Genomic DNA, 20,243 nt, shown 5'->3' on the forward strand with positions numbered 1-20,243 from the left:
AAAGGCAGCACGTATCCGGGGCCTTGCAGGCCCTGCAAAGGAGAAACCAGAACTGTGGGATAGTCTAAGCGTGACGTGTGTTATTGACCCAGACACACCAAGCCTGGGACAGAGAGGGTCAAACAGCATGGAGGGCGAGTCCTCTGGAATAGCCACCCTTGTACCAGCGCCCACTTCCCAGGGAGCAATTCTGCAGAGACCGCCCGCCATCCCGACCTGTGCAAGACCCAATCGAACAGACCCCGGAGAGCCCCAGGGAGGAAGACGCGGATTCTGTTACGATTCCAGGTAGAACCATCTGTCGTCCATCATAATTTGCGTCATGGTAACACCTACCAACCCCATGCGAGATCCGGGACTCCAGTTGTGCCGGGCGCTGCACAGACCCCTCCAGACCGAGACGTGGTCACTAAATCGGAAAACCAGGGGGAGGGGGAGTCCCCAGAAGGGGCCAGGAGATGATCTAGCCTGAGCCCCTCGCTGCAGGGTTTGCAACGCAGGGCAGCGCCGCACCGGAGCCCGGCGGGGCGGGGGCGGTCTCCGGCCGCAGAGAGGGAGAGCCGGACTCGAACCCGCGGCCCGAGCGCGGAGCCACCGATCGATCGACGAGCCCGGCGTGCGATTGTTGATGGCGGCCGGGGTGGGGGATCGATGCTCTCCGCGCTCGGTTCCTGCCGCCCGCCCTGGCGCCCCCTGTCATGGCGGCGCCCAGGGAGGAGACACGTGGCCTGTTCAGCCAGGGGGTCCGGGCGGTGCTGGGCAGCTGGGCCGCGTTGCAGGTGAGAGCGGGGGGCGATGGGTGGGGGGCAGAGCGAGTCCCGGAGCTAGGGGGCGGCAAGGCAAGGCAAGGCCTGGCCTGGCCTGGCCTCCTATAGGAACACGCGGAAGGGGCAAGGCCACCTATAAATCCTCCCAGGCCCTATAGAAACACGCAGAAAGGGCCCGGCCCCCTTTTGCCCCCCTCCAGACCCTATAGAAACACGCAGAAAGGGCAGGGTCCCCCAGACCCTATAGAAACACGCAGAAAGGGCAGGGTCCCCCAGACCCTATAGAAACACGCAGAAAGGGCCCGGCCCCCTTTTGCCCCCCTCCAGACCCTGTAGAAACACGCAGAAAGGGCAGGGCCCCCCAGACACTATAGAGACACGCAGAAAAGGCAAGCTCCCCCAGACCCTATAGAAACATGCAGAAAGGGGAGGGCCCAGGGGAGGGAGGGCCCAGGGGAGGGCCCACCCCGGGAGGGCCCACCCCAGACCCTGTAGAAACACGCAGAGAGGGCAAGCCCCCCCGACCCTGTAGAAACATGCAGAAAGGGCAAGCCCCCCCCCCCCCCGACCCTGTAGAAACATGCAGAAAGGGAAAGATCCCCCTATAGATTCATCTGTCCCTATAGAAAAATGCAGAAAGGGCAAGGGTCTTCCAGACCCTATAGAAATATAGAGCGATGGCAAGATCACCATAGAAACACCACCAGGCTCTCTAGAAAAACAGAGACACGGGAAGGTCCCCTACAGACACCCTCTCCAGACCCTCTAGAAACACAGAGAGATGGCATGGTCCCCTGTAGAAACACAGAGGTTTCAAGGGCCCCTGTAGACACCCGCCCCCCCCCCGTCCCTACAGAAACACACTGCAAAGGTGAGGTCCCCTCTAGGAATTCTCCCTCCCTGTCTCTACAGGAACACAGCGGGGTGGTGAGGTCCCCCATAGTCCCTGCCCCCAGGCCCACACAGCCCTCCCACAGAAGCACGGGGAGGTAGCACGGTCCCGTCTAGAACAGCCGGCGTGCCGAAGCCGAGCGATCCCGCGCCCTGCCTGCCCCCCGGTTCGCAGGCCCAGGCCAAGGGGTAACGTCCACACTTCTCTCCCCGGCGCAGATCGCGGTAGAGCATGGCTTCGGCGGGGCACACGGCCGGGCAAAGGCCGAGTGGCTGGTGGGCGTCGTGGAGCAGTATTTCCACAGCAACGGTGAGACCCGCCGACACCGACGGGCCGTTCCCACCGGCAGCGCCTCAGGGCCCGGCTCCTCGAGCCCCCAAGATCGCAGGGGGCCTGTGCTACGCCTGCCGTGAATGGGACCCCAGTCTTGGTTGGTGGGGGTCTAGTGGGATAGAGCAAAGGGAGCCAGGACTCCTGGGTTCTCTCCTCGGCTCTGGGAGGGGAGTGGGGTCTAGTGGTCAGAGCAGGGGGCTGGGAGCCAGGACTCCTGGGTTCTCTCCCCGGCTCTGGGAGGGGAGTGGGGTCCAGTGGTCAGAGCAGGGGGCTAGGAGCCAGGACTCCTGGGTTCTCTCCCTGGCTCTGGGAGGGGAGTGGGGTCCAGTGGTCAGAGCAGGGGGCTAGGAGCCAGGACTCCTGGGTTCTTTCCCCAGCTCTGGGAGGGGAGTGGGGTCTGGTGGGTTAGAGCAGTAGGGTGGGGAGGGAGCTGGGAGTCTTCCCCCAATCCCAGAATCCTTCACGCCTTTTCCAGGCTAGAGGGTCCTGAAAGCTCTCGCCCGCCCTCCCTCCCTAGCTGTGAGTCCCCTTCTCTCTGCAGCCGCCCTGGAGCTGGACGAGGTGGAGGATTTCCTCGCCGAGGTGCTGAACAACGAGTTTGACACCATCATTGAGGACGGCAGCTTGGCTGAGGTATCCCAGCCGTGTGTCCTAGCCCCCGTAGTGCTTGGCAGGCGGCGACTCCACCCATCTCTCAACCCTGCCCCGGGGGACTGCGGGAGTGAGGGCAGAGCGTGTTGGGGGGGGGGGGGTCATCCTGCCCTGGGGGATTCTTGGAAGGAGGGGGGACACCCCCTGGCCTCTGATCCCATCTCTTCCCCCCACCCTCCCCGGCAGGTGAGCCAGCAGCTCCAGTTGCTCTTTGCCCGGTGCCAGCGCGGCGAGGGGCCGGCCCTGACGGAAGCCATCGCCCGGCTGGCGCAGAGGCAGCAGGAGGTGGGCAGGGCAGCCGCCCAGGCCCGACCCGCCGAGGGGAGCAGCAGTGAGGAGGAGGAGGAGGAGAAGCCGGAGGAGGTACCAGCCGCGGGGCCCAGAGCAGGGGCCAGGAATCAGGGATGGGAGCCAGGATATGCAACTGGCTGAGCCCGTGGGGCTGATCTTGGGGGGCGGTAGGGAGCTGGCTGGGCTCAATCTTGGGGGGGCTGCGGTTGGGAGGGATCCCAGCTCTGACTCCTGCACCCCATCCCTGCAGGTGATGGACTGCAGCAGCCCCGGGCCCCTCCCGGACCCTCCCCCGGCAGACGACGGCTGGACGGTCGTACGGAAGAAAAAGAAATGAGGGGTGACCCCCCCCACCCCCGCGTGTGGCCTGGGGGGGCTTCGCTGCAGGGAGCTGGGCAGGGGAAGAAACCAGGTGTAGCCACAATGTGTCGATACGGCAACAGCTGGGGGGCGTTAGTCCAGTGGGGGGGGGGGGAAGCTGGCGCCCCTAGAGGGGACAGGCCCCGCCCCCCATTCCCTGCCCTCCTGAGCCAGCCAGTCGCCTGCCCCTGGGGCCGGGTGGGAGCCGGCGCCCCCTAGAGGGGCAGGCCCCGCCCCCCATTCCTTGCACCTTGGCTGAAAATGAAACGACCCGAACAAAACAAAACCTTTATTAAGAAATCGGCTGACGGAGCTTTAACAACAATGCCCGGCTCCCAGGAACTCTAGAAAATCCGGGGGCCCCCCCATCTCCTGGGGGGGGGGGAGTTGGGGTGCCCCCGTGGATGGGGGGGTGCCCCCTAGTGGCCAGCCACTGCACGTCAGCAACAATAAAACGGCGGTCTGCGAAGCGAGTGTCTGTCCCTGGCGAGCGCCGCGTGAGCCGGCCTGTCGATCCCGCGGGGGGGCAGCTCGCAGCTGAACAAAGGGGGGGGTAACAGCTAGGCCTGCACGTGTGCGGGGAGGTGAGTTCAAAGTGCCTGAGGACAGTTCAAGTATCGTTTGTTGGGGGGGTCGGGTCCAGTCCAGCCCCCCGGCGCCGTCAGGGCCCCTCGGCCTCGGGGACGGGCCCGGGGGGGGCTGCCGGCTCCCCCCGCCCGGCCCGGCTCAGGGCCTCCATCCAGCGCCGCTGCAGCCCCTCCGACTCGGCGCTGAACTGCCAGCAGAGCTGGCTCTGGCGGATGGCGAACGAGTGACGCCGGTCGAGCCGCACCCCCGGGTCCGCGGCCGTCACCTCGAAGCCGATCAGCGGGAGGCTGCGCTGGGCCTTCACGTCCTGGGGGGCCGGAGAGACGGGGGTCAGGCGTGAAGGGCAGGGGCTGCGGGTCGGGAGTGGGGTCCCAGCAGGGCTGCGGGTCGGGAGTGGGGGCACCGGCAGGGCAGGGGTGCGGGTCGGGAGTGGGAGGCCTGGCAAGGGTTGGGGGGCCCGGCAGGGGCTGCAGGTCGGGAGTGGGGGGCACCGGCAGAGCAGGCGGGGGCCGCGGGGCCTGGCAGAGCAGGGGTGCGGGGCCTGGCAGAGCAGGGGTGCAGGTCGGGAGTGAGAGGCCTGGCAAGGGTCGGGGGTCCCAGCAGGGCTGCAGGTCGGGAGTGGGGGCACCGGCAGGGCAGGGGTGCAGGTCGGGAGTGGGAGGCCTGGAAGGGTCGGGGGTCCCAGCAGGGCTGCAGGTCGGGAGTGGGGGCACCGGCAGGGCAGGGGTGCAGGTCGGGAGTGGGAGGCCTGGCAAGGGTCGGGGGTCCCAGCAGGGCTGCAGGTCGGGAGTGGGGGCACCGGCAGGGCAGGGGTGCAGGTCGGGAGTGGGAGGCCTGGCAAGGGTCGGGGGTCCCAGCAGGGCTGCAGGTCGGGAGTGGGGGCACCGGCAGGGCAGGGGTGCAGGTCAGGAGTGGGAGGCCTGGAAGGGTTGGGGGGCCCGGCAGGGGCTGCAGGTCGGGAGTGGGGGGCACCGGCAGGGCAGGGGTGCGGGTCGGGAGTGGGAGGCCTGGAAGGGTCAGGGGGCCCAGCAGGGGCTGCAGGTCGGGAGTGGGGGGCCCAGCAGAGCAGGTGGGGGCCGTGGGGTGAGGCCTGGTGGGGCGGGAGTGGGGAGCCATGGCCTGCCAGGGTTACGGGGCGGCGGTGGGGGGCCTGGCAGAGCTGCAGGTTGGGGGCAGGGGCCGGCAGGGCAGAGCAGGTGGGGGCCGCGGGGGACCCTACCTGGGGGGCCCCATAGACGTACAGCACCAGGGGCTCGCTCTCCGGAACGACGAACCAGCCTTTGTGCCAGGCCTTGGCGCCCGGCTCCATGTAGTGCAGGGAGCTGCAGACGACGCTGCGCTCGGCCGCCTCCGACGCCTGCTTCTGTGGGGCAGAAATGCCCAGTAGTGCCCGGGGGCCCCGCTGCAAGGGGGGACTCAGCAGGGGCCCGGGGGGGGGGGAGCTGGGGGTGCCAGGGGGCTCACCTCGAGGATAGAGCGGCGGCTCGGGGGGGGATCCTGGAGGGGGGGCTGGGGGAGTCACCTCGAGGATGGAGCAGTGGCTTGGGGGGGGGATCCTGGAGGGGACTCACCTCGAGGATGGAGCGGCGGCATGGGGGGGTGGTTGGGGCACCGGGGGGGGACTCACCTCGAGGATGGAGCAGTGGCTTGGGGGGGGGATCCTGGAGGGGACTCACCTCGAGGATGGAGCGGCGGCATGGGGGGGTGGTTGGGGCACCGGGGGGGACTCACCTCAAGGATGGAGCGGCGGCGCGGGGGGGGGGCCGGGGGGCCCGGGGGGGCCGTGCAGCGCGGCGAAGCAGCCCCCACAGACCCGGTTGGGCCGGTTGTTGTCGTAAAGCAGCCGGGCCCGGAACTCGGAGCATTTCCCGCAGACCACCTGGGGGAGCCGGGGGGGGAAGCATGAGGCCGGGGGGGACCCCAAGACAGGCCCAGGCCAGCCGGGGGTCCTGGGCTCCCAGGGCCCCCTCCTGCAGCCCAGGCCCCCCCATCCCGTTCCCGCCCCGCCCCCGGGACTCACGCGGCCGCAGGCCCGGCAGTGGTGTCGGCGTTTGGTGAGGGCGGCGAAGGGCTCCTGGCACTGCATGCAGAGCGTCACCTCGTTCTCCCGGATCGGCGTCGGCGCCCGGCGGCCCAGCTCCCGGCCCTGCACGGGGACAGCGGCACGGGGCCTCGCACGGGCACACACGGCTCCCGCCCTCGCCCCCCCGGCCCTGCGTGCGCACGTGCAAATCCTGCCCTCGCACACGTGAATGTGGGTCTGCCCTCGCACGCTCACCCCCAGGTTCTGCTCTCGCACCTGCGCACACAGGTCCCGCCCTCTCATGCACACCCCCAGTTCCCTCCCTCGCACACACAGGTCTCACCCTTGCACCCCTAGGTCCCGCCCACACTCAGCCATCCACGCACGGACACACGCGTGTGAGCTCACCAGCGATCCAGCCCAGGGCTCCTCCTCTTCCCGGGGGGCAGCTCCCACCGGCATCTGCTCCAGCTTCAGGATCGTGGCCCGAATTGCCTGGGGGGGGCAGGGGAATGAGAAGAGGAGGGAGGTGCCCCTCCCCTGGCAGCCCCCCCCGTGCCCCCCACAGCAGGCCCCACCGTGGCCCAGGACCCTCCCCACCGATGGGGATGGGAAGGGCTGTGGGGGCAGGCGAGAGGTGACCCTGAGCGGAATCCCGCCCCTCCACCCTGCCCCCCCCCCCCGACACCGCTCCCTGGACCCCCCCCCCCCCGTGCCAGGGGAAGGGGGACAGTCCCAAGGCCCCCCCAGGTACCTGGATCCAGTCGCGTTTCTCTTCCTCTGTCCTAAAGGGCAGAAACAGGAACACGGAGGGGGGTGTTAATGGGGGGCGGGGTAGACGTGGGGGGGGGTACTGGGCGGTGGCGGGGAATAACCAGGCTGTGGAGGGAGGCAGAGGGGACACCAGGCTGGGGGGGGGGCGGGGAAGGCAGGGGGGATACCAGCCGGGGGGAGACTGGGGGGGAGACAAGGCGAGGGGCAGTGGGGGCACCGGGGGGCAGTGGGGGCACCGGGGGGTCTCCCTACCTCGCCTGCAGCTCCAGCGAACGCTGCTTCCCTGACACCAGGAAGGTCCGGGGCAGGTTGACGCCACTCGACTCCTTCACCTGCGGGACAGAGACACTGGGAGGGGAGCGGCCGGGTCAGAAACCCCCCCCCACCCCCCCCGATCCGGAGGGGGGCAGGATACCGGGGCAGAGGGGCCCAGGGCGGGATACCGGGGGAGGGGGGAGAAACTGAGGCACAGGGGCCTGGTCAAGGAGGGATACGGGGGGAGGAAACGGGGCGCAGGAGAGGGGGGATACCGGGGCGGGGGGTGCGGGGCGAGGATACCGGGGCGGGGGGTGCGGGGCGAGGATACCGGGGAGGGGGGGATACCAGGGCGCAGGGGAGGGGGGATACCGGTGCGGGGTGAGGATACCGGGGAGGGGGGATATCAGGGCAGGGGGGCGCAGGGGAGCAGGAGAAGGAGATACCGGAGAAGGGGGGCACAGGGAAGGGGGGATACTGGGGCGCAGGGGAGGGAGATAGCGGGACAGGGGGGTGCGAGGGGAAGGGGGGATATCGGGGAAGGGCGGGAGGGATACCAGGGCGGGGGGGTGTGGGGGGAGGGAGGATAGAGGGGGAGGGCGAGGGGTGTGGGGGGGAGTGCAGGGGGGGGGGGAGGGCGAGGGGGGAGGATACTGAGGGGAGAAGGGGGGTGTTGGGGGGAGGGGGGAGGATCCCGAGGGGGGAGGGGTGTGCAGGGGGGTGGTGCAGGGGGGAGGGGGGATAGAGGGGAATGGGGGCAGGGGGGATAGCGGGGTGGGGGGAGGACGATGGGGGAGGATACCGAGTGGGGGGGGGTGTTGGGGGGAGGGGGGATAGCGGGGGCCGCGCTCCCCACCCACCTCCATCCCCTCCACGTCGATCCGGGCCCGGACCCCGAATTTCTGGCCGAGGAGGCGCAGTTTGGGGACGCAGCAGAGCAGCCGGTCGTTGAACTGGGGAGAAGGGGGTCGAGAGGGGGTCAGAGGTCACCCAACCAGCCCCCCCCAACCCCCTCAGGGGTCAGAGGTCACCCAACCAGCCCCCCCCAACCCCCCCAGCGCTCAGAGGTCACCCCCCACCCCAGGGGTCAGAGGTCACCCAACCAGTCCCTCCCTTCGTACAGAGGGCAGCCAGGGAGCCCCCCAGGGGTCAGAGGTCACCCAGCCAAGCCCCTGCCCTCACATGGGGGTCAGAGCCCCCCTCCCAGCCCCCGGCAGGGCAGCCCGACCCAGGGGTCTCTCACCAGGATCAGGTACCGGTCCTGTGTGGTCCCGTTCTTGGCCGACAGCTTGAGGATGTGGCCTTCCTTAATGAGCTCGTTCGTGGGGCTAACGATGTCCTCCTCCCCGCCCAGCAGCTCGTACACCTTCAGCAAGGAATGCATCCGTTCCTGGGGGCGAGAACGGGGGTCGGTCCTGCCCCACAGCCCAGCGGCCGCCCTGCCCCCCAGCCGGCTGCTTCTCGGGGCCAGGGGAGCCTCCCCGTGTGGCGTTGTGTGTGGCTGTTCCCAGCCGCCCCGCCCCAGAGGTGGCTGCATCTGGCGAGCCGTCCCCACGCGGCGTTGGGTGTGGCTGTTCCCCGCCGCCTGTCCCCAGAGGTGGCTGCATCTCGGTGGTGGGCGAGCGTCCCTGTGGCATCGCCCTACGCAGCCCCGCCCTGCTCCCGGCAGCACAGCGCCCCCTAGCGCCCAGGCCGGGACTCGCATGCAGACCCCGGCGTACCATTTTGCGGATGGCGGCGTTCGAATGCTCGGCTGCCGTCGCGATCAGCTGCAGGGACTCTGCGATCGGGGCGGAGAGACGGGGTGAGTCCAGGAGAGCCCCCCGCCCAGCCTGCCCCCCCAGATACCCAGAGCCCCCCGCCCAGCCCCCACCCAGATACCCACAGAGCCCCCCGCCCAGCCTGCCCCCCCAGATACCCAGAGCCCCCCACCCAGCCCCCGCCCAGATACCCACAGAGCCCCCCGCCCAGCCCCCACCCAGCCTGCCCCCCCAGATACCCAGAAGCCCCCGTCCAGCCCCCGCCCAGATACCCACAGAGCCCCCCGCCCAGCCTGCCCCCCAGATACCCACAGAGCTCCCCGCCCAGCCTGCCCCCCCAGATACCCACAGAGCCCCCTGCCCAGCCTGCCCCCCCAGATACCCAGAGCCCCCCGCCCAGATACCCACAGAGCCCCCCGCCCAGCCTGCCCCCCCAGATACCTAGAGCCCCCCACCCAGCCCCCGCCCAGATACCCACAGAGCCCCCCGCCCAGCCTGGGCCCCAAGATACCCACAGAGCCCCCCGCCCAGCCCTCACCCAGCCTGCCCCCCCCAGATACCCACTGAGCCCCCCAGAGCCCCCCACCCAGCCTGCCGCCCCAGATACCCAGAGCCCCCCACCCAGCCCCCGCCCAGATACCCACAGAGCCCCCCGCCCAGCCTGCCCCCCAGAACCCCCTGCCCAGCCTGCCCCCCCAGATACCCAGAGCCCCCCACCCAGCCTGCCGCTCCAGATACCCACAGAGCCCCCCGCCCAGTCCCCGCCCAGCCTTACCCCCAGAGCCCCCCGCCCAGCCTGCTGCCCCAGATACCCACTGAGCCCCCCGCCCAGCCCCCGCCCAGCCTGCCGCCCCAGATACCCACTGAGCCCCCCGCCCAGCCCCCTCCCAGCCTGCCCCCCGAGATACCCACAGAGCCCCCCGCCCAGCCCCCGCCCAGCCTGCCGCCCCAGATACCCACTGAGCCCCCCGCCCAGCCTGCCCCCCGAGATACCCACAGAGCCCCCCGCCCAGCCCCCGCCCAGCCTGCCCCCCCAGATACCCACTGAGCCCCCCACCCAGCCCCCGCCCAGCCTGCCCCCCGAGATACCCACAGAGCCCCCCTCCCAGCCTGCCCCCCCAGATACCCACTGAGCCCCCCGCCCAGCCCCCTCCCAGCCTGCCCCCCCAGATACCCACAGAGCCCCCGGCGCCCCACTCACTCTCTGCGTCCCGGCTGTCGGGGGCGCCGGGGGGCAGGCGCTGCAGGTAGCCCTTCAGCAGCAGCTGGTACCGGGGGATCCTCTGGACGGGCTCCAGCATGTGCTGCTGCAGGGTGAGATTCCCGCAGGCCTCCTCCATCTGCAAAGGGGGGGGTGAGCCCGGACGCCTGGGTTCTCTCCCCAGCTCTGGGACGGGAGCGGGGGCCGGTGGGTTAGAGCCAGGGGGGCTGGGAGCCCGGATGCCTGGGTTCTCTCCCCAGCTCTGGGAGGGGAGCAGGGTCTGGGTTAGAGCAGGGGGGGCTGGGAGCCGGGACTCCTGGGTTCTCTCCCCAGCTCTGGGACGGGAGCGGGGGCCGGTGGGTTAGAGCCGGGGGGCTGGGAGCCCGGGCTCAGGGAGGGGAGCAGGGGCTGGTGGTTAGAGCCGGGGTCAGGAGTTTGGGTTCCTCACCTGGATCTGGTGGACGATCAGCTTGAAGTGGGCGGATCGCTCCATCCAGGTGTTGACGAGCTCCATCGCCCGGTCGAAGTTCTTGACGTACTCCCCGTACATCTTGAGAAATGGTGCCAGCTTCTGCAGTATGTCCCCTATGCGGGGGTACCTGTCCCTGGGGAGGGCGGGGGGTGGGGTCAGAGCTGGCGCCCCATGTCCCAGGCCCCACGCCCCGGAGCCAGCCCGTCCCCCATGCAGCGTTCTGTGCGGCGGTTCCCCAGCTGCCCCGCCCCAGAGGTGGCTGCATCTCGGCGACGTCTCACACACGCCCCCCCCGGCCCACTGCTCGCTCACCATTCCTGCATGCGCTTCTCCAGCTCCGGCAGCAGGAACTGCTGATGGAAACAGTAGATGGAACAAATGTTGGAGAAAATCCCCATCACCACGTCGCCGGGGAAAGAGCTTCTGCTGCGGGCTTCCTCCAGGAGACGGGCACAGAACACCTGCGGGGGGGAACCAGTGAGCACCACCACCCCCGCTCCCGGAGCCGGGAGAGAACCCAGGCGTCCGGGCTCCCGGCCCCCCTGCTCTAACACCTGCCCCCACTCCCCTCCCGAGCCGGGAGAGAACCCAGGCGTCCTGGCTCCCAGCCCCCCGCTCTAACACCCGCCCCCACTCCCCTCCCAGAGCCGGGAGAGAACCCAGGCGTCCTGGCTCCCAGCCCCCCGCTCTAACACCCGCCCCCACTCCCCTCCCAGAGCCGGGAGAGAACCCAGGCGTTCTGGCTCCCAGCCCCCCTGCTCTAACACCCGCCCCCACTCCCCTCCCGGAGCCGGGAGAGAACCCAGGCGTCCTGGCTCCCAGCCCCCCGCTCTAACACCCGCCCCCACTCCCCTCCCGGAGCCGGGAGAGAACCCAGGCGTCCTGGCTCCCAGCCCCCCGCTCTAACACCCGCCCCCACTCCCCTCCCGAGCCGGGAGAGAACCCAGGCGTCCTGGCTCCCGGCCCCCCGCTCTAACACCCGCCCCCACTCCCCTCCCGAGCCGGGAGAGAACCCAGGCGTCCGGGCTCCCGGCCCCCCCGCTCTAACACCCGCCCCCACTCCCCTCCCGAGCCGGGAGAGAAACCCAGGCGTCCTGGCTCCCAGCCCCCCGCTCTAACACCCGCCCCCACTCCCCTCCCGAGCCGGGAGAGAACCCAGGCGTCCGGGCTCCCGGCCCCCCCCGTTCCGGGTACCTGATCCAGCAGGTGCAGCCGGGCGACGTACGCCTTCTCCGTCTGCAGCAGCTCATTGGCGATGTGGAAGGTTTTCTGGGGGGCTGTGAGCTGGGGGGGCAGGGGGGGAGAGAGAGGTGTCAACCCCATACACACAGCCCCGACCCCCAAGCCTCTGCCCCACCATATCCCCACCTCACGCACACAGACCTGCCCTGCCCCAACCCCAACACCCCGGCCCCCAGCTCCCTCCCCTGGCAGTCAGGGCTGGGTGCTGGGTATCGCCCTGGGGCAGGGAGCGGGGCAGGGGCGCTCTCCCCTGGGAGTCAGGGCTGGGCGCTGGGTATCGCCCTGGGGTGCGGGGCTGCACAGGGGGTGCTCTCCCCTGGCAGTCAGGGCTGGGTACTGGGGGGCGCCGTGGGGCAGGGAGCAAGGCGGGGGACTGGACAGGGGGCACTCTCCCCTGGCAGGCAGGGCCAGGCGCTGGGGGGCGCCATGGGGCAGGGGGCTGGGCAGGGGGCACTCTCCCCTAGCAGGCAGGGCCAGGCGCGGGGGGGCGCCATGGGGCAGGGGGCTGGGCAGGGGGTGCTCTCCCCTGGCGGTCAGGGCTGGGTACTGGGGGGCACCGTGGGGCGGGGAGCGCTCTCCCCTAGCCGGCAGGGCCAGGCGCAGGGGGGCGCCGTGGGGCAGAGGGTCGGCCGCTCTCATCGATCTCACCTCCGGCGCGTTCGGTCTCTCAGCCTGGGGGGGCACCGTGCCTGGCGCCGGCCCCCCGTCGTCCCCGCTCCCCTCGTCCAGGTCGCTGTCCACCTCGGAGTCTGGGCAGGGGGGGGACCCCGGGCTGCCCCCCCCGTCGCCCTCCCCCACGGGCCCCTCGTCCCCCCCGAAGCCCAGCTCCTCGCTGGGGGACGGGGAGCTGATGCTGTCGAAGCCGCTGTCCCGGTTGGCCAGTTTCCCGCTGGGGGCCGGGGGGGGCAGGCAGGGGGCCTGGTCCCCCTGCCCGGCTGGCCCTGAGTCCTCCCCCGCCGGCAGACCCAGGAGAGCCAGCGACTTGGGGGTTACATCGGCCTCCCCAGGGCTCGGGGGGTCCGAGCTGGGGGTGGGGGACGGCTGCTCCAGGGTCAGGATTACAGGGTCCCTGCAGGACGAAGGGAAACGGAGTCAGGACTCCTGGGTTCTCTGGGAGGGGAGCAGGGTCTGGTGGGTTAGAGTGGGGGTGGGGGGGAGCCCGGACTCCTGGGTTCTCTGGGAGGGGCACACTCACCTCTCAAATTTCTCGATGAGGGTCAAGACGGCTGTGGAGCCAGCTCCATCCTGAGCCTCGGGGTGCGGCGTCGGGGGGCTCCGGGGGCCCAGGCGGGGGTTGGCTGGGAGGGGGCGCGAGGGGGGTGGGGGGATGGGGGCCGGGGGCCACGGGGGATGGGTACTCTGGAGATGACCTGGTTTGGGAGGGACTGGAAAAGGAAAGGGAGGAAAGTGTTAATGTGACCCCCCCAGCCCCTCCCCCAGTGCCCCACCCCCAATGCCCCCCCAGCACCCGGCCCCTCCCCCAGTGCCCCACCCCCAATGCCCCCCCAGCACCCGGCCCCTCCCCCAGTGCCCCACCCCCAATGCCCCCCCAGCACCTCCCCCAGCACCCGGCCCTCTCCCTCAGCACCCCACCCCCAATGCCCCCCCAGCACCCGGCCCCTCCCCCAGTGCCCCACCCCCAATGCCCCCCCAGCACCTCCCCCAGCACCCGGCCCTCTCCCTCAGCACCCCACCCCCAATGCCCCCCCAGCACCCAGCCCCTCCCCCAGTGCCCCACCTCCAATGCCCCCCCAGCACCTCCCCCAGCACCCGGCCCTCTCCCCCAGCGCTCCACCCCCAATGCCCCCCCAGCAGCTCCTGCTGGCAGAGGCCGGGGCTGGAGCAGCCAGTTCCCCCGCCCGCCCTGCCCCGCCCTGTGGGACTCACCCTGTGGTTTGGGGCCCAGGGCCCTCCTGGGCAGGGTGGGGTGGGGCTCCCCCCCGTCGCTGTGGGGCCCGGGGTCTGAGCGGAGGCGCTGGGCGCTCTCCGGACGCCAGGGTTCGCTTCGCGGCTCCAGGGACAGACTCTTGACCAGCAGCCGGGAGCCCTGGCCTGGGGGGCCTGGAAGGGAGAAGGGGGGTGGCTGGGTTGAAGGGGGTTGGTGGGTCATTGTGCCCCCCCAACCCCACCCACAAGTTTGCCCTGCCCATCCCCCACCAGTGCCCCCTCCCTGCAATTCCCCCTCCGCAGCCCCCCCATGGCCCCTCCTTAGCAGGGTCCCCCCCACAGGTTCCAACCCCCACCCCGCCAGCTGCTGTCTGCGCCTGTCGGGGGGAGGCAGAGAGCAGTGGGGGCTCCCCTCCCCCCCCCCAGCGCACCCCTCGTCTTGGGGGTCAAAGGAGCAGAGGAGCAAACGGCTGAGCTTGGAGGAAGGGTGGAACAGGGACCCAGGCATCCGGGCTCCCAGCCCGCTCCAGCCCTGCACTCTAACCCACCAGACCCCGCTCCCCTTCCAGATCTGGGAGAGAACCCAGGAGTCCTGACTCCCAGTCCTGCCCCCCCACTCTCACCACTACACCTCACCCCCGTTCCAGAGGCAGGGAGAGAACCCAGGTGTCCTGGCTCCCGGCCCCCCCAGGACCACTCACCCCCACTGCTCTCAGCTCTGGACCCGTGGGGACCAGGGCAGGAAGGGGGAAGTCGGGGGGGGGACAACGGGGGGGCTGGGATTCCAGATCTTAGCAACGGCCCTGCCCAGGAGATACAAACAGACGGGATCTCGCAGGCCCGGAGAGGAGCTTAAGGTGGAGGGAACTGGGCGTGGGGGCGCCGGCTCTGATCCAGCCCTGCCGGGGGGGCTGGCTGGCGTGAGGAATGGGACATGGGGCCTGTCCCCTCTAGGGGGAGCTGGCTCCCACCACGCCCCAGGGCGGGGACTGGCTGGGTCCGATTCTGGGCTTCCCCTGTAACCACATAAAGAAAAGGAGTCTCTGTGCCTCAGTTTCCTTTCTGTATTCAGGCTGGCAGGTAAGGAACCGTCTCTCATTGCCGGTGCCCCTCACTCCCGACTCGCAGCCCCTGCCAGCCCAGCCCTGCCCCCCCGGCCCTGCCGGTGCCCCTCACTCCCGACCCGCAGCCCTACCTGGTATCCCGATGCCACCTTAACTCCACCAGGTGCTGGCTGCGATTTCACCCACCTGGCTGCCTAGTAAGAACCTTGTCAGCCTTGGCACCGCCCCACCCGCCTCTGCCTGAGGGTGTGGGGGAGAGACAGGGCTCAGAGAACCACCCAGCCCCTGCCAGTGCCTCTCATTCCCGACCCACAGCCCCCTGCCAGCCCAGCCCTGCCGGTGCCCCTCACTCCCGACCCGCAGCCCCCTGCCAGCCCCGCCGGTGCCCCTCACTCCCGACCCGCAGCCCCTGCCAGCCCAGCCCTGCCGGTGCCCCTCACTCCCGACCCGCAGCCCCCTGCCAGCCCCGCCGGTGCCCCTCACTCCCGACCCGCAGCCCCTGCCAGCCCAGCCCTGCCGGTGCCCCTCACTCCCGACCCGCAGCCCCCTGCCAGCCCAGCCCTGCCGGTGCCCCTCACTCCCGACCCGCAGCCCCCTGCCAGCCCCGCCGGTGCCCCTCACTCCCGACCCGCAGCCCCTGCCAGCCCAGCCCAGCCGGTGCCCCTCACTCCCGACCCGCAGCCCCCCAGCCCGCCTAGTGCCCCTCACTCCCGACCCGCAGCCCCTGCCAGCCCAGCCCAGCCGGTGCCCCTCACTCCCGACCCGCAGCCCCCTGCCAGCCCAGCCCTGCCGGTGCCCCTCACTCCCGACCCGCAGCCCCCTGCCAGCCCAGCCCTGCCGGTGCCCCTCACTCCCGACCCGCAGCCCCCTGCCAGCCCTGCCGGTGCCCCTCACTCCCGACCCGCAGCCCCTCCCCGCCCGGCCGGTGCCCCTCACTCCCGACCCGCAGCCCCCTGCCAGCCCAGCCCCCCCGCCCGGCCGGTGCCCCTCACTCCCGACCCGCAGCCCCCTGCCAGCCCAGCCCTGCCGGTGCCCCTCACTCCCGACCCGCAGCCCCCTGCCAGCCCCGCCGGTGCCCCTCACTCCCGACCCGCAGCCCCTGCCAGCCCAGCCCTGCCGGTGCCCCTCACTCCCGACCCGCAGCCCCTGCCCGCCCAGCCCTGCCGGTGCCCCTCACTCCCGACCCGCAGCCCCCTGCCAGCCCAGCCCTGCCGGTGCCCCTCACTCCCGACCCGCAGCCCCCTGCCAGCCCGGCCGGTGCCCCTCACTCCCGACCCGCAGCCCCTGCCAGCCCAGCCCTGCCGGTGCCCCTCACTCCCGACCTGCAGCCCCCTGCCAGCCCCGCCAGTGCCCCTCACTCCCGACCCGCAGCCCCCTGCCAGCCCAGCCCTGCCGGTGCCCCTCACTCCCGACCCGCAGCCCCCTGCCAGCCCGGCCGGTGCCCCTCACTCCCGACCCGCAGCCCCTCCCCGCCCGGCCGGTGCCCCTCACTCCCGACCCGCAGCTCCCCCAAGTTTAGCTGCTCCCTGTGCAGCAGCGACTTCAGAGGGTTAATGAACATCAGCAGCCGGGGGGGGGGGGGGTGCAGGAGGTTGGGGCAGGGTCTGATGCCCTGGGGATGGGCCCCTGGGGGGGAGGGGTCAGGGGGTCAGCAGGATGGGAGAGATGCCTGTCGAGATTGCCCAGGACTGGGGGGAGCCGGGAGATGCAGGGGGTTGTGGGTAATATGCAAATATCACCACTGCAGCCTAAACCACAAATCTGAGCCCTTCCATCTCAGCCCCTCCCCCAGCTGAACCCAGGAGTCCTGGCTCCCCCCTCCCCTCCCAGAGCAGGGGGAAGAACCCAGGAGTCCTGGCCTCACCCCCACCCCCCTGCTGCTAACCACTAGGCCCCACTCCCCTCCCGGGGTTTGGGGGAAGAGAACCCAGGAGTCCTGACCAGCCTTCCTCTGGACAATCACGGGGTCTCTCGCGTCCCGAATCAGCTGAGCCCTTTGGGAACAATAACACTGTGGTTGTTTTGTTTTGCTGGAAATGTGTCGCAAGAGGAGGGTACCGCAGACAGACCGACCCTGAGCCAGGCTCGTCCCCTCCCGCTGGGTCCGCACGGAGGGACCGACACACACGCAGACACCCCCTCCCCCCCGGGAGTCTTTGTTCCAGACCTGGTAAACCCGCGCTTAGGCCAGTCCTCTCACCCCTCCGTGACTCAGTTTCCCCTTCCACCTCTGTTTTGGGGGCAGGAATTGTCTCCTGCTGTCGAGGCCTGATGGGATGGGCCCTGATCAGCCAGGGGGATTTGTACAGCATCTGGCAGGACAGGGGATTGATCTCGGTCAAGGGGGGTGGGGAGGCTGGGAGCCAGGACTCCTGGGTTCTCTCCCCGGCTCTGGGAGGGGAGGGGGGGTCACAGAGCCAGGGTCTCAGACCAGGGGCTGCCCTCCCAGCCCCCTGTGCCCTGGGACCCTTCCACCCCCAGCCGTCCAGGGCAAGGAGCCGCTCTCACCCCATGCGCTCAGAGGCAGGACTGGCTGGGTGGGGACAGGGCCAAGTCCAGGGGAAGAGACAAATCTCGAAAACCCGGGGGGCGAACGTCACCTGTCACCAAAAACTGCAGCAGAAGGGACCTAAGTTTGGCATTGTCCCGGGCGCCCCTGCTCTAACCACTAGACCCCGCTCCCCTCCCAGAGCCAGGGAGAGAACCCAGGAGTCCTGGCTCCCAGCCCCCCCCCCCACTCTAACCACTAGACCCCATTCCCCTCCCAGAGCCAGGGAGAGAACCCAGGAGTCTGGGCTTCCAATCCCCTCCCCCACTTGACAAAGAAATCACCCCCACACAGGTGTCCCCCCCGCCAGATTTCACAGCCCCCCCTTACCGGCTCGGTGCCCGCCGGCCCCGCTCTCCAGGTGATAGGAGAACCGCATGGCCTTGCACTGCTGGGAGAAGGATCCGGCTTGGTCCAGGCTGGGGATCCCGACCATACTGGCCCTCTGCATGTCTGCACCCCTCCCTCCGGGCCTCAATCCCCCCCCAGCTCCGGTCCGAGGCCCCCCCGAGCCCCGGGGATCTCGGGCCACATCCTCAGCCAGGGGCGTCCGATCCCAACCCGGAGGCTGGCAAGAGAGCGGAGGGTGGGTCTCCTTCGCTGGGGGGGCGCAGGCGCCTGCTCCCCCGTCAGCGCGGGGCTGGAGGCATGGGGAAGGGAGGGGGTCTGTTTTCTCCAAGGCTGGGATGGGGGGGCCTGGCTCACTTGGGCCCCACGCGCCGCTGGCTTGCCGCAAAATCCGCTATCCCCTTCTCCGCCCACGAACCCGGAGCGAGGACGGGGGGAAAACACCCAGCCCACGTGGGATTTCCATCCACGCAGGCTCGGCCACGCAGCAAGGCCTCGGACGGCCCTCGGCAAAAAAGTCCAGGGGTTCCTCCGGGTCGGGGGGCCGCTCTGCAGCCGTGGCAAAAGGCAGCCACTTCCCCAGCTCTGGCCTTGCCAAACCCCGACCTCTTCGCTCCCGGGAGGTTTTCCTCGGTTGCCAAGCGCTGCTTTCGCGTGGGCCGTGCTGGAAACCGTCCCCAGCCAGATGCAATGTCCGAGTCGTCTTTAGTCAATCCCCCGACTCCCCACGAGGGTCTCGCTCATTGCCCCGGGGAACGAGTTCTTCTCCCCCGCCACAGCGCGTGGGGCTGCCGATTCCTGGCTCGGAAATTCTCCCTCAGCCGCGAGGTCCCCGCTCTGCTCCTTCGAGGTTTCACATCAGTTGTACCCACCCATCTCCTCCAGGGAGGGTTCGCTCATCGGGAGCCCAGCTTCACGGCTTTTTGTAGTCAGGTTCGGATTTATTTCCCGCCGCTTGGAAGGAAGATCCAAACCGGTTGGCAACTCCCAATTCTGGCTTCGGACATTTAAAATCAGTTGTAAACTCCCGTTTTCAGCTTTGAGCGCTTCCAGCCAGCTGCGAACGCCGATTTCTGGCGTCCTACGTTTCAAACCAGTTGTGATTTCTTGCCTTGTCAGGCCCTTCGGCCGGGCTGTAAACTCCCAAGTCTCGCTTCGCCAATTACAAACTAGTGGCAACCGCGGACGGCTCGGGTTCAGACCACTTGTAGACCAGTTGTCAACTGGGATTTCTTGGGTTCAAACCCGTTGTGAACTCCGATTCCTCGTTTCCTAAGTTCCAGACCAGTTGTAAATTCCAATTTGCTGGTTTCAAACCAGGTGTCAGCTCCTGTTTCTAGCTTCGTAAGCTCCAAGCCAGCGCAAGCTCCGAGCCCTTGCGGAGCAGAGCCTGCGTTCCCGAGGGGTTACTGCCAAACAAAAGAGCCAACTTGGATCTTCACTGCGTTTCTTCGAAATCAGGCTGGCTGGCTATTTTAAGCAGGGAAATCCACCTCTGGGAGGCCAGGGATTTTTCTCCCAAGGAGAGGGGGGGAAACCTCTGAAATCTGCTGCTAAATCCAGCCCACGGCTTCTTTCCCTGCTTGCACATGGTAGGGGGGGAAATTCCTCCTGCTCTGGGATAATATGCTTCAAACCACAGCAGATGGGAACAATGGGGGGAGGATTTAAAGGCGCAGAGCCAGGCACTGGAAAGGAACCACACGCGGCGGGGAACGCCCATTGATTACAGACATGCCAGACTTGTCTTCGCCATGGCTCGGGCCTGGCGGGCCCCGTCAAAGGCTTCCCGGCCCCGAGTCGCCAGCTGCCCGAGCATTGCTGGCTCACCCGCCTGGCCAGTTATACGGAGGGGAGGGGATTGGAGTGAGCGGGAGCTGGGGAGAGAACCCAGGAGTCCTGGCTCCCAGCCCCCTCTGCTCTAACCACTAGCCCCCACTCCCCTCCCACAGCTGGGGAGAGAACCCAGGAGCCCTGTGACTCAGCAGAGGGGCTGGTGCTAACAAGAGGAGCCGTTTCTCTTGCAGTTAAAGGGAAGCGGGAGCTTCCTGGATCGGGGCCTTTGAATGAAATCCCAGCTGGGCTCTGGAATCCCGGTTATTTCCTGAACTCCTGGAGGTGCTTAAACCCCCGCCTGCCGGCTCAGCCCCAGCGCCACGCGACCGACCAGCCATCCCAGCGCCGGGGAGAGAACCCAGGAGTCCTGGCTCGCAGCCCCCTGCTCTAACCCACCAGGCCCCATTCTCCTTCCAGAGCCAGTGAGGAAACCCAGGAGTCCTGGCTCCCAGCCCCCTGCTCTAACCACTAGATAACAGCATCTACACAAAGTGGGCCAACCCCGTACAAACAGCCCTTTAGTGCGTTTGCCTGATGCCCTGGGCCTGGGGCCAAGAGCTGTTCCCTGGGGGTGAGGGATCGCAGCTCCTGAGACGAGACAAGTACAGTCCAGCAACGGGATCACCCTGTTTCCCCCGCCAACCATCTACTGTTAACTCATGGGGGGCTGTGGCAGGACAGCTCCCCCGACCACCTCTGGGGTGGAGCGGCTGGGGAATGGCCACACATAACGCTGCAAGGGGACAACTCATCTGGTGCTGAAATGCAGCCACCTCCGGAGCGGGGCAGGTGGGGAACAGCCACACATAACAGCATGGGGAGGGCTCACCCGATGCAGCCACCTCTGGAGCGGGGTATCTGGGGAACGGCCACACTTAACGCCGCATGGGCACAGCTCACCTGGTGCTGAGATGCAGTCAGCTCTGAAAAGACTGCTAGGAGGACGGGGAA

The 20,243-nt window shown here is 69.3% G+C and overlaps 2 protein-coding genes across 5 annotated transcripts; one reads left to right on the plus strand and one right to left on the minus strand.

The window, feature by feature from the left end:
* Positions 1-585: 585 nt before the first annotated feature.
* On the plus strand, positions 586-3,763 carry TSR2 (TSR2 ribosome maturation factor). Of its 2 annotated transcripts, none has more exons than XM_037888567.2 (5): positions 586-779; positions 1,878-1,968; positions 2,534-2,625; positions 2,830-3,006; positions 3,185-3,763. In XM_037888567.2, exons 1-5 carry the CDS (start codon positions 699-701, stop codon positions 3,269-3,271), a joined length of 528 nt encoding a protein of 175 aa, XP_037744495.1. In that variant the 5' UTR covers positions 586-698; the 3' UTR covers positions 3,272-3,763. The 2 variants fall into 2 exon arrangements, with proteins under 2 accessions (XP_037744495.1, XP_037744494.1); XM_037888566.2 differs by having other exon boundaries at positions 644-779; positions 1,878-2,089.
* FGD1 (FYVE, RhoGEF and PH domain containing 1) lies at positions 3,569-19,340 on the minus strand. 3 transcript variants are annotated; one of them, XM_037888562.2, is made up of 19 exons: positions 17,439-19,340; positions 16,761-16,872; positions 13,497-13,670; positions 12,805-12,994; positions 12,258-12,678; positions 11,562-11,651; positions 10,680-10,828; positions 10,344-10,500; positions 9,896-10,034; positions 8,656-8,714; positions 8,178-8,324; positions 7,795-7,887; positions 6,932-7,027; positions 6,660-6,690; positions 6,314-6,400; positions 5,903-6,028; positions 5,614-5,761; positions 5,102-5,245; positions 3,569-4,189 (listed from the first exon to the last, which is right to left on the minus strand). In XM_037888562.2, the coding sequence occupies exons 2-19, from the start codon at positions 16,870-16,872 to the stop codon at positions 4,183-4,185; spliced, it is 2,370 nt and encodes a 789-aa protein (XP_037744490.1). In that variant the 5' UTR covers positions 17,439-19,340; the 3' UTR covers positions 3,569-4,182. The 3 variants fall into 3 exon arrangements, with proteins under 3 accessions (XP_037744490.1, XP_043390290.1, XP_043390291.1); XM_043534355.1 differs by lacking the exon at positions 16,761-16,872 and having other exon boundaries at positions 17,439-19,335; XM_043534356.1 differs by lacking the exons at positions 3,569-4,189; positions 16,761-16,872 and having other exon boundaries at positions 5,155-5,245; positions 6,932-7,011; positions 17,439-19,325.
* Positions 19,341-20,243: the final 903 nt, after the last annotated feature.

Source organism: Chelonia mydas, chromosome 23 (assembly GCF_015237465.2).
Source record: "Chelonia mydas isolate rCheMyd1 chromosome 23, rCheMyd1.pri.v2, whole genome shotgun sequence".
NCBI lineage: Eukaryota > Metazoa > Chordata > Testudines > Cheloniidae > Chelonia > Chelonia mydas.